This window comes from Aplidium turbinatum, chromosome 3 (genome assembly GCF_918807975.1).
Source record: "Aplidium turbinatum chromosome 3, kaAplTurb1.1, whole genome shotgun sequence".
In the NCBI taxonomy this organism is placed as follows: domain Eukaryota; kingdom Metazoa; phylum Chordata; class Ascidiacea; order Aplousobranchia; family Polyclinidae; genus Aplidium; species Aplidium turbinatum.
In genome coordinates this window covers 12,545,000-12,557,706 of record NC_137474.1, presented here as the reverse complement: position 1 = coordinate 12,557,706, position 12,707 = coordinate 12,545,000, and the positions used below count along the sequence as shown (strand labels likewise).

The 12,707-nt window shown below is 37.4% G+C and overlaps 1 protein-coding gene across 1 annotated transcript in view; it reads right to left on the bottom strand.

The window, feature by feature from the left end:
* Window positions 1–963: 963 nt before the first annotated feature.
* The window catches only part of LOC145766204 (condensin complex subunit 1-like), a 31,880-nt gene continuing 20,136 nt past the window's right edge, over window positions 964–12,707 (bottom strand). Inside the window, exons 26-29 of the mRNA XM_082577867.1 lie at window positions 10,669–10,852; window positions 10,345–10,483; window positions 3,317–3,514; window positions 964–3,025 (exon numbers count right to left, since the gene is read on the bottom strand). Of these exons, the coding sequence (XP_082433993.1) occupies window positions 2,895–3,025; window positions 3,317–3,514; window positions 10,345–10,483; window positions 10,669–10,852 (652 nt within the window). The 3' untranslated portion in view covers window positions 964–2,894. The remainder of the gene's footprint in view (window positions 3,026–3,316; window positions 3,515–10,344; window positions 10,484–10,668; window positions 10,853–12,707) is intronic.

The following is a 12,707-nucleotide window of genomic DNA, read 5'->3' as shown; positions in this document are numbered from 1 at the left end:
ACTTTTTTACTACTATCAATGCAAGCTGATACATGAAGCAACACAACCCATTCACTAAAGCTAATATACCTTTATAATTCTAGCACTATTACAAAATAATACCAAGCCTAAAAATAACTTTTACCACTCAAAAACTACTTACAGCGACTGAAGTTGAATAGCTGCTACAACAATGGTCTCAACTGCACACAAGTGAACTGATGTTTACGTGAACACGTGATCGTTAGCATGACTGGATGTAAAACGCGGGAAATATTGCAGGTGTCCCAGTTGTAACGCGTCCCAATTATCCCCTACATTTCAAGGACAGCTTTCCTGGAATAAATCGCAGACAACAACTCTTGGACAATTAGAAACTTCACTCGGTCAAGCGACGTGGCGGGGCCTGCGTTAGTGGTTCAAGACTTCTAGTTATGCGAAAATGTCAGGATTTAGCTCTCTTATGTCTAAGGATAAAGACTCCGTCATTATCAGGCCACTGTAGTGCAGTACTTGAACACAGCTGCCAAATCAAAACTCCACTAAGACTCCTTTCAAGGTTTCGAACACTACAGTAGCTGAAGATTTCTTTCTGGTAAATTTATTGCCCTAATTAAAAAACCAAACGATATCAGGCTCGCAATCAAAACTGTTTTCGTATGACTGGAGAATATTTAGTTTTGACATTTCTTACAGTGAAAAAACACTTAACTTCGGATTTTCAAAATATGTGCCAAATCGCATTCACATAGAAATGTGTTTGATGCAAGAAGCTTTCGTAACTGATCAACGATCTAAAGTGAATTTCTCTTGCAGGAGACTGCTTCACTTTTAACAGACCCCCTTCTTGGTACAGTTGTAGACAAATTTTTCAAAGTATGCGCCTGGCCCAAGACAACCTTTTGCTAACTCGATTCTGCCATATCCGAAACTTCTCTGCCATCTTACTCTGGGGTATTGGAAGTTGACTTGAAAGTAGAGCATGCACAAAATGTTGACTGTATTTACAATCATGATAACCAATGCGTCACACAATAGCCTACCACTATAGTAGAATGAAATTAAAAGTGTGAAATAGTATTTCAACGGTACACAAAATGAAATTTCGATAATTGAGTGTTAAACGAAACATGAATGAAAGGTGGTTGTTTACTAAGTTAGTTAGCTGCATTTGCGTCAACACGTACAGTGTACCAGTGACGTGCGGTGAGGTTCCTAGATGGTGAGGCACTAATTTTTTCAAGTCACTTTTACAATAATTTTTTTTAACAACAACAAAAACGGTATCATACTAATCAAAAAAATTAGCAGCATGCTTTCATATTTATTAAAAATAAAATCCATGCGCCTATCCTTTTGGACTAAAACATCTGTGACTTTGTTGTAGAGACCCTTCTTTAGTCCAAACATTATCTCTAGATATTGAAAACAAGAGACAGGGAAAGCAGTAAAGGCGATTTTTTTTTAAAGCATAGTCACACACTCACACAGCCACTTCTTTTTTGAGTAGGGCCTACTAATCTCTTTGAAAGTTGGGGGTGATTCTTTTTTTGTTCAGTCGTCTGATGCAAACCTTATATATTTCGAACAGGTCTTCCTTTATTTATGACTTCAACTTTGGATTGAACGTTTAGTTTTTAAAAATTTCTCAGATTTGATACTAAATCTTTCTCCACTTTAGTTAAATTTTATAAGAAACAATCCTTTACACTGCAAAAAGTCACATACCACGTACTATGCCGGCATTCCAGCTTGATAAAAAAGGTTTCATAGCTGTGACGTCACATTCGAGGCATGCCTCAAATCATAGCTAAATGATGATTTCTGGGCGACTTTGCGAAAGAAAAAGGCACGCATAATGCAGTGTATGGAAGTTTTCTGATCTGAAGTGAGGCACAGCATGGCGCTGCCTCTCCTCGCGTATTTCAACGATTTTGACCACGTAAACGCTCGATATGAATATCGCCACAGAAACAGAAAAAATTAAAGCACAGTTTAGGTGTAGAAACGTAAAATTTGCGGGAGAGGAGGCACGACTACAGCAATTCACACAAATTAAAGCACCTAAAAACGTGCAATATTTACTACTTTTTAACAAATATTATTTATTCTGTGATAACCATTTCTTCGATATAACTTTTGCTTTGCCAGATGTTGGCAGGTGAGGCACTGCCTCACCTGACTGCACGTGCCTGCAGTGTACTGTACAAGGTATCACTGCATTGAAGTCTTTTTTATAAAAAATACCCTATGTACTTGTAGGCTAACAAGACAATATGCAATGTGATCAGATGCCAAGTCAAAGTATGGGTAAGTTTTGAGGGAAACTTTTCGTAGTAGGGATAAAAAATAAGTTTTCTACACAAAAAATCAGCGTTGTAGCCAAATAAAGCGCTAGCCCAAGTAAAGTTTTGAATTTCTGATTCTACAATAATGCAATGCATTTACAATTTTACATCCATGACATAACATATTCAATTCAGTAAAAACAACCATGGCTAGGAACTCATAGTCTCAAAACGCACTAAAACTGTAGCCTAGATGGATTGAAAAAAATTCCAGAGTTGGGCATTTGGCAAGTTGGCAATGTTCAATGGGAGTTAAAAAGATGATTATGAAGTAGACAATGAATTAAATGTATCTAAAACAGTTACTAGAAATAGACAATAAAATTTGGTCTGCTAACAGCTACATCACATCCCTACCAGCAAATTAGTCCTGCTTTACAACGCCTAAAAACGTTGAATCAATGTAAAAAGGACTGATTTGCTAACCACGGCTACAAAACAACATCGAAGTCGTAATCAAAAAAAAAAGTTCGCCAACAATGTTATCGAGCTCTTTTGATATCAGTGGTTTTCAGTAGAACTAACGATAGAATTTTCAAACAGACATCGCTAATAAGCCAAACATCACTAAACTCTCAAAACCGATCTTTGAGAATGTCGTTTCGGAGTCTGCTTCCTGCGGATGGGGGTAGATGGTGCATCGATTGCAGAAATATCCTTTTCATCTTCAGCAGTGAAGGAAAGAGTCTCTAAGTTTTCTGTTTTGAGAAACAAAGATATTTTCATTAACGGAGTGATGTGCACATAAGACCGGTTTGGGGGAAAAGTCAATTTCATTTTCTATTCAAGAGAACACGTTACAAAAAACGTTAAAGATGACGTCATTCTGACGACACACTTCTGAAGAAAATCAAACGAAAAGTGCTGCAACTTCGAGCGTTTAAACACTTTTTCATTGCTACATTCAAGCTTAGCAGCGCAAATAAACTTTTCTAGAAACAAAACGACAATACTTTTAGTTAGTTCTCAACATTTGCAAAATCTCGAACCTTTAATGTCATCGAAATCGCTGCCATCTTCATCGCTTGAAAACGTAACCGTCGCTTTCGTTCGCAACTTCCGCGTCGCCATTTTGCTTGTAGCTGACGTCATATCCGGTTCTTTTGAATCATCGTCGCTGCAGAAGCTCTCCCGTCGCTTCTTTCGGGTGGTCGTTTTCCGACAAGAGGCAACAGAGCGTTTGTTGCCTGTGTAGAACAAAAGCGGTTAAAGACGTTAAACCAACGTAACGCGAATAATTTCTATCAACAATCAAAATAGTTTCAAGTCTAACATTAACAAATTCCTCATCACAGCTTGATGTTATCGTTACTCCCAGACAGCAAATTAGCCGTTTTTAATATTGATTCAACGTCTGTAGACGTTGAATCGATGCAAAAAAAAACTTTTAATTCTAATCGATGCTGAGGCTTTTTGCTTTCAAATTATACATCTACTTCGGTTTTGCACTTTACGTTGCTAAATCAAAGATCTGTTTACACTTGTGCACGACACCATCTTCCGCTGATGCAACGTTGCTTGTGTGTAGAGGAGGCAACAAGGAGTCAATGTAACAAAAAATGGTAAATGGTCATACATTTCAAAATGCTGAGTCATGAGACGACAACCTGTATCCTGATTGGATTTATTCCAGCGACATAAACACGTGATCGGAAAACAACGTCATATCAAGAATAATGAAGGAAGGTGTGGTCAGAATAGAGAAAGAAAACAACTAAAAACAAAAAGAACTGTACGTTCGTGTTTCACATACATAAACCTCAATGAAAAGCTGTGCTTGAAATAGAGGTGATTTTAGACTTGTACCTGTACAGAAGTCTTCTAATGACGTAAATAAGTCATAAAAATGAAATAAACAAACTATAGCGAAAAACGTAAGAAAGAAAACTGTCCGCTTGGTGTCGGGCATGGGCGATATTCAACCACCGTGGCTTGCATAATGTACAATAGTGAGTTTCGCTTTTAGTGGCATGACCGTTGTTTACTTAACAAATGTAGATAAAAACAACCTGCTTCAGACTGATGCTGCGGGTAACCAACAGTATCAGTGTAAAACAGGTCGTTTGTATCTACATTTGTGAAGTTTAATTTGTTAAATACAAGATGCCATAAAGTCCAACATTAACGTTAGGAAAGGAGATGTGGTTTGACTTGATACAATGCAGGGCATCGAAGATTGTCTACTTTAAGAATAGTTGCAGAAGAAAACTTTAAAAACATAAAATTCTGCAGATCAACGAATTGCTTGATCGACAACGGCGTTTACCCAGAGATTATATCAAGCGGACGGCAAAGGAAAATACATTGGAGAGCCAACCCTATCCTTGAAATACCGTAGCTATGGGATATGCAAGAAAATCGACCGGTTGCAAGTTCTGCAAAATTGGGCTACTTTTGTTTCGGTGTTGCGAGACAATTTTAGCAGCTGAAGGTTGCGTGCTGGTTGATTTCGTTGCATTTCAAAAAAAAATTCACAAAATAAACGCAATTTCCAGACAAAAACTTCGTTTTTGACTTTAATTTGTGCAAAGTTATAAACTTTAGACTTATTTTAACTTGTAAATGATTACGCTATTTTCTAGTGGCAATACGAATGAAAATTTGAAATACATCTGGCAACCTTGACCGGTTGAAAAGGAAGTTTTTAAAGCAAATGCAATTGACTGCCATCGTAAAACCAGTAACTCAATATAATGGACAACTAACACTTAAAAAAAAAGGTTGAAAGTATTCACAATAAGTCGCAGATGTTGATATTTTTCTAACCTATAACAAAATAAAAACAGCACGACGGTAATCATCAAAACCACTAGAAATATGTCGTTTATTAATAATAAAAAAACGACTTTGTGGGCAACACAGGTACTGATGAAGATCTCCATTGCTGATTGATGAGCTGTCTGTATCTATTTACAAAGACAGGAATTTGTGCAAACTTACTGTTATGCAACCCTATGATCAGAGTTGCCAGTTAACCAGTTTTTCCGTGGCATTGGGCTGGTTTTGTTTTGGAGTCGTGGAAAAATTTTAACAGTTGCGTGTTTTTTTCGTTTGGTTTCGTTCTATTTTTACTAAAAATTTTTCGATTTTGACAATATTTTGCGCAAACTTGTCTTATTTTGGGATACTTTTGGGCTTGTGTCACTTGTGACGATTGAGCTACTTTTCAGCAGCAATTATGCTGAAAATTTAAAAAACATCTGGCAAATTTGCCCACAATGTAAGTAATAAGGGTTTAAACGGCAAGTCAGATTGTAGAGACATCACAATACATAGCAGTTAAGCCATCAAAGGTAGGTTTGCTATTTTCAAAAAAAATCACCATCAAAAAATACGCGACTTCCACTTCTTACAGTGAATCTCTAGAGAAATTAAACAGATTATACACCAAGAAAGTTCACGAGTTCACGGACTTTGCATTGTTTTGACGTCGTCAGACCATAAAACAACGACAAAGGCCATGAGCAATAATGCTCTACAGTACCAACAAATGAAAACCATACACAAGTAAATGGTCCATAATGCGTAAACACATCTAATAAAGGTTCTCAAACTGTTTTCGAAATTACTAAAAATGAAATTTTGAGAAATATTCGAAACTTCGATTTGGAAGTTCAACCCACACAATGTATAGAAGTTAAAACTACAAAACATGCTTTTTTACATTGTTTCAACGTCTAGTGGGGTTGAAGCTACGCAAAAAGGAAAGTGTTGTCAACGGACCAACGAAAGACAACATTCAATGGTGTTTATAAGCACTGAACTGGTAACAACTAAAAGTATCAATGGTATGAAGCGTTTTGTTCCATGAGGTTATGAAATGCTCAATGAAATATGACAAACACAGTACAAAAGTGAGGGGACTTTCCCGTTGCTAAAGCAACGGTACAGTGAAGGCACAGTTAAAATCAGTGATAAAGTGCATAGAGTGAATGAAGTAAAGCGAGGCAAGACGTTTCTGCAGCCTCTTGATCAGCAAAATCCGTTCTTTTTACATTGATTCAACCACTATAGACATTGCATCAATGCAAAAAGCGTGGATTTTGCAACCTGGGCCACAAAATAAATCGGCAATAACACAATGAAGACATCTTTCAAAGTAAATCATAAGCAAGCAGTTTTCTTGTTGGAATAGAAAAGTGTCTGTGTTTAGAAAAACAATGCAAAGTTAAAGTCTGTATAAGCAAATACGTCTTTCGCTTTTAAAACCCTGAACGAGCTTCGTTGACGTCAAAAATGTAACACTGACTTTCTTGTGATAAAAACTTCATCGCTTGAACCTAAAAAAAAACAATCGCATTTATTTTTATTTTTTGCAAATCATGCAGCAACGTTTTATCATTGATAAAATTTCTTCTGCAACTGTTCTAATTTCAAAAAACTAAAATCTTACAAAAACAGGACAATGCTGTTCAACAAACAACAACATGTTAAAAATATTTAGTTGGCTTTATATTATCCTAACCACGTGTCCGGTGGTTAAAACACGAAAGTCAATGTTCATGTCCACCTTTAAGCATACCATTGAACGTTCTCCCAAAGACACAGTCACATTCCCTTCAGCGGTGTCGAACCGGCATTCTTTTGAAGGTCGTACTAGACCTCTATGCAGTCAGCTTGGTGCGGTCAGTTAAAACATCATATATGATGGCGGAGGTGGGTAGATGGTAGCCACGCACACATTACGGGTGTATTCTGCATCTTGCATGTACGGGTACTTACTAACAGTGCTCCCTTCAAACGTTGAAGCACTGATGAAAATGCAAAGTCTATATTTTTGTTTCACAGCGACCTACTTGAAGCCCGATGTCTCTTTCGTAAAGTTTTCTCCTCCTCAACAGGAGCGCTCCTCTTGGTGATGCGTTGCATCTCATGGCGAGAGGAAGGAGAGGGAAGGACCTGTGTAGAACAGAATTATGAGAGAATAAGTTGTTTTTCACTAACCAAAATTCAATCATGATTGATCGAAATAAGAATGTGCTCTTATTTCTGCATGAACCAAGCTACAATGCTACATGATATAAGGATTTTAATTCGGATCCGGTAGAAATTCCCTCACAGTTAAGCTAATAGTAGGTACGATAGGAAAATTGAAATATTACCGTTGAATCATTTGATAAATGTCGTTGATGGCAACATTCCAGGCAGAGGGTTACGGTAGTTTACTTATGATAGCATAGTTTCGTACAGCACAGTTTACAATCATTAGCTTGAAAAATGGAGTGACCTGATGCCAATGACAATCAACGGGTGTATCAAGAAACAACCTAACACTTTATGCAAGCTAATATTACGATAGAAACACAAGAATTATTAAATATTTACCAGAGGATCCACCGTTAACTTGTCGCAAGTCACGGTTAGATCTTTAGTAAGAGAAAATCGTCTTTGTTTGACCGGTGTCGTTTCTAAACAAATTGTTAAACTTTCACATATATTGTTATTGGAAACAAAAACTGTACAATTTATCAAGAAGATTGCAATTGAAATATGAAATAGTAGAAAAATTAGATTAACATTTCAAGGGTTGTTTTTAAATGACAAAGGGCAGAAAAAAAGCGACAAGGCTCACGACGATAAGGGAAAGATAAGTACTTTCTCAAAATACTTCACACATTATCAAACTTCAAACATTAACGAAGTTTCAACTTTAGAATGATTTCTAGAAAAAAAACAAGAACAAGAAAAAAACAGAATGGTTAAGCCTAAGGTGCAGTGGTGCACGTTTAGGGCCTGTCAGATAAAGCCAGCTGGAAAGTTCACATGTGAAAGAGGTATAGAAGTCTATGTGTGTAGGCTAAACGGTTATCCTTTCCCCAACTAATAAACGAAATAATTATAAAATCGTACTAAAACTGAGTTGTACTTACTTTTGTAACATTTTCTTTATATGTTTCTCGCTGCAAACGGAATTTTCTCGCCATAAAAACTTAAACTAAGCGACACGAATTGGCTCAACAAATCATAGCTTGCCACGTATTTCTACGGCAATAATTTAACGCTAATCTAGCCAAATGTTGCAAACGGCCTGCACTCCTCTAATCAACTCGTTAGGCTTCACTGTGCATCCTCAACCCTCATACGAACCATCTTTCGATGAATTTCCCAAGTGATAGTTTAAAAACAAAGTGCCACTAACGGTGCACTTCATGCCACCAAGCCTGTGAACCGTGCACAAACTGCAACTCTAAGCAACCTTTTTATTTATCAAAAGGACATTTTAACACAGCCAATACTTCATTTTAGAGATGTACCAATACCAATATTTTGGCCGATACCGATCCCGATATCACTTTTTTAGGCCGATACCGATACTGATACCGATGTTTTGGCCGATACTTTGATGTTACAAAAAGAAGCAATTTTGGCATTTGCAAGGAATTATATCAAATGCTAAGTTATACCTTATTTGCATAAAACTATTAAAAAAAGCTTTCAATTGGCATAATTTATTAAAGATTCAAGAATCCAATCTCAACCGCATTGCTGTGTCATAATAGTAGGTTTTAGTAATGAAAGGCCACCGTAAGTGATGATTGGGGTATAAGGATAGAAACATTACATCATAATTGGGGTTTCTGAAAAATTAATAAAGTGTTTGCGCAAACTCTCCAAATAGGCTATCATAATTAATAATAAGATGTAAAATGTAAACCAAGTGATTTGTGTAGTCGCACAAAAAACTATTCGACAAGTAATGTGCAACCTAAGGGCGCTTGTCGTTTGGTTGAAAATCTTTTGCCAGGCCAAGACTACCCTGGACGATGCAAAACTACACATTCCCGCCACCCGGGTAGTCTTGGCCTGGTTTTATCCTCTGCTGAGAGTAAGAAAAAAAAACACAAATGACAAATATTGGAGAAATTGAGTCTCCTTCACAACTTAAGAATCGAACAACGCAAAACTGCTGAAACAAAACGTTTTGTTTGAGTGAAAGAATCACTGTAAGCAAACAATGCCAAAAGGTGCGCGCATGATGGGACTGCATGATGGGAATCATGGGACTGTGAGGTATCAAAAATTTGAACAGGTTGTTATTTTTCTACTTCAATGTGACGTTAGTTACTACTTTAAAAAATCTATATCTTTGCTTCCGCAGAAAATCCGCAGCAAACGCCTTTTTTTACATGTTTAGTATCGGCCACAGTATCGGCCAAATTTTGCCGATACCGATGCCGATACCGATACTCAAAAAATGGCCGATATCACCGATACCGATATATCGGTACATCTCTACTTCATTTAAACAAAACTATGCGGACTGACGAAAAGGCTAGGGCGATAGGCCAAGAGTAACTGTAAAAATTTATTTAAGTTGCGTTATATCGATGAAAATGCAAGCAGAATCATCAATACAGGTTGTATTAGCTTAGCCAAAGACCAAAAAAAGTCTCAAGCGAAGTGCAATTGATATTCCTGTCAGAACAGGAGAAAGCTAAAATTAATTTTTTGATACATACAAAGCGGTGGTTGCAGATTTCACCGAACTATGCAATACAATAGTACTAACAATGCTACAAATTAAGGCAAAAAAAAACAATCAGTTTTATTCTTTGCCTTGTAAGAAATCTTGGCGTTTCAAGACTTCCACTAACTATTCAAGCACAAACCAGTAACTGGTGGATCAGTAGGCTACAACTTCAACGGGATTCCCATTGAAGAGCCAGATGACACCAAGTCAACGTCATCAACAGCAGCATAACTTGCCGAGTTTTATATTTCACTCTCATGAACAAGGTTCATGTCAGATGACCAATTTGCTCAACGCAGACCGCCTAACTCAAAATATGGACGGATGATCTCAGTTGTACAGTAGGTTAAAGCTATCACGCTATCACAACATGTCCAGTGATAGCCTAATGCACTTCACTCAAAAGCAATTACCCAGATAGCAAAATCCGTCGTTTTTACATCGATTCGACGTCTGCTGATCAAAAGATGATTAAAAATAACGGATAACGTAAACATGACGGATTTTGCTATCTGGGAATCAATTGATTTCATCATTGAAACTAACCTGGCTGTTGTGACACGCTTTGTGAGCGGGGAAGTCTGTGCTTTCTCGAAGCTTCAGCTGCTTTTGCTGTTGATTCATCTTCACTCACTCCCTGCGTGTGATGGTCCAATATCTTGCCCTCTAATTCTTCTATTTGAATCTGAAAGCATACGAGGTGGTAGACAAATGGATGGAGTCAGTGCTATTTGAATAAGCGTATCACAAACCTGGCATAAAAAGTGTATGAGAAAACATTATAAACGTCCTTGCCTTGTTGTAGACGGAGTTAGACATGGACAATTTGACATCAAAACTTTATGTGTTTAAAAACAAAATTCCATTAACCTTCAGTTCGGGCTTGGCAAACTTCTTGCTTTTATTGAGAATGACGTCAAAGAAATAGTAGACTTGCTCATCTCTCAGCATCTCAGAGTAGAAGGAAAAGTTTTCTATCAACTTCTTCACTGCCTTCTCGGAGTAGTTGAGCAGGGAGAGACAGAAGGCGAGGTCGCGCCATTGCTGAGCATCTCTAAACGTTGATACTTTGTAAGTTGACGTTGGATAACGGTTAAAGGCATATTAAATGAAATTTTCAAACGGGAATTAAGCATTAAAATGCGTAAACTGGACATTCAAGAATACATTTCAAAAAAAATTACCGAAAAAATTTGTTTTTAATGGCGCTGGCAAGGCCCAAAGTCCAATGTTTCATTTATTTTTATTTGTTTTCAAAGTAACCAAAAAGTCCAAACACAGCTCGAGAATACGTCACAAAAGACAGCATTAACAAAAGCCACGTTACAACATCTGATGTTTTAACATCAGATCTGAGGTTTTGAGCAAACTGTCTGATGTTTTGACGTTGAAATCTGATGTTTTGATGTACATACATACATAGTAGGGTGTTTCATTTTTTCACCATTTTTGAAATTCAAAATGCCTGGGGTCCCATCTGGTGGTATTTGGGGAAAAAAGTTTATACCCCAAATTTTTTTCAATTATGACGTCATATTGAGGTGGTCCACGAGGTTTGAAATTTTTGGACCTCAAAATCTCGAAATTTGGCCGTATCTCCGGAACCGCTCATCATAGATCGACAAAATTAGTATCAAAATGCGCAGAAGGGTCGGTTTCCTATACCTGATGTAGAGAATATTAAGGTCTATCTGCTTCAAAAAAAAAGTTATTTCAAAAAATCTGATTTGCGGTCTATTTTCTCCTGATGAACAGAGATCAGGTGATCAAGATAAAAGTTTTTCTGTATTTTTCCATCTTGGAAGCTGCTATTGCGTAATAATAGTCCTTGTTCGTTTAGCAAGAGATGAAATGGTAATTTAAAGGTATTACTACTATAATATTAATGTAACCGTTGAGGAAGAGGTATGCTGCTCACCTGCTTTAGATTAAGTGTCATTACGGCATTAAGGTCAGGTATTTGTAAGTCGATACAAAACTTCAAGGAATTGGAGAGAAATGTGCTTCCCCTGAATTCAGACATAGTCAGTCACTATTTTTACTCGAGGAAAAAAGTAGCCGAAACTAATCCTAAGTTTTTGAAGAAAATACCCCATTTCAAAGATTTAAAAGATGAAAGATGTAGTTGGCATATGGAACAAAGCTGGTCTTCCAGTGCATAGCAAACAGAGAAACCTAGCACTTCTGGCATACAATCTGCCAAAGCATCGGCACTACTATGTTTGAAACAAAGAAAAAGAAATGAAGTAGTTAGATGTCTACACAGTAGCGAAAGCGACTCTGATGGTGACATGAATTGGGAAGATGATAAGGAATACGAGCCTCTGAAACCAGCTGTTTGAGGAAAACTGTACAAGAAAGTACATTCTTTTTCCATAAATGATAGAAGTTGTGTACTTGCTGATCGTAGGATGACTTCGGTACGCCAGCAGTCAGACCTTCTGAGGTCGGTTCTTGGAAAAGATCAAGTAGCTGCAATGCTGCATCACCTTCGACAGTATACCGCCAACGACAAAAAACGAGAGAAAAATCTCTGATGGAAAGTGAGAACCTTCTCAACTCAGCTTCTGCCATGCAGTTATGTTATGATGGGCGCGTTGTCGATAAAGTAGGTCGAGTGTCGGTCACTGCAGTACTGATTTTTGGCACCATCATCCAGTAGGCTTGCAGAGTTCACCTATCCCAAATATATTCAGTCATGGCTGATACGACTGCTCTCAACACAGGAAAAAGGTCCGGAGTCAATACTCGACTGGTCAATTATTTTAATGATGAAGTTGGTCATGATATTCATACCCTTTAATGCAAGTTCCACATAAACGAAATATATCTTTCCCATGTCATTTCTTTTGTGGACGGCGCCAAGAAGAGTCCCGGAGCACTGCAAGATGGGGCTTTACCAGATAGCA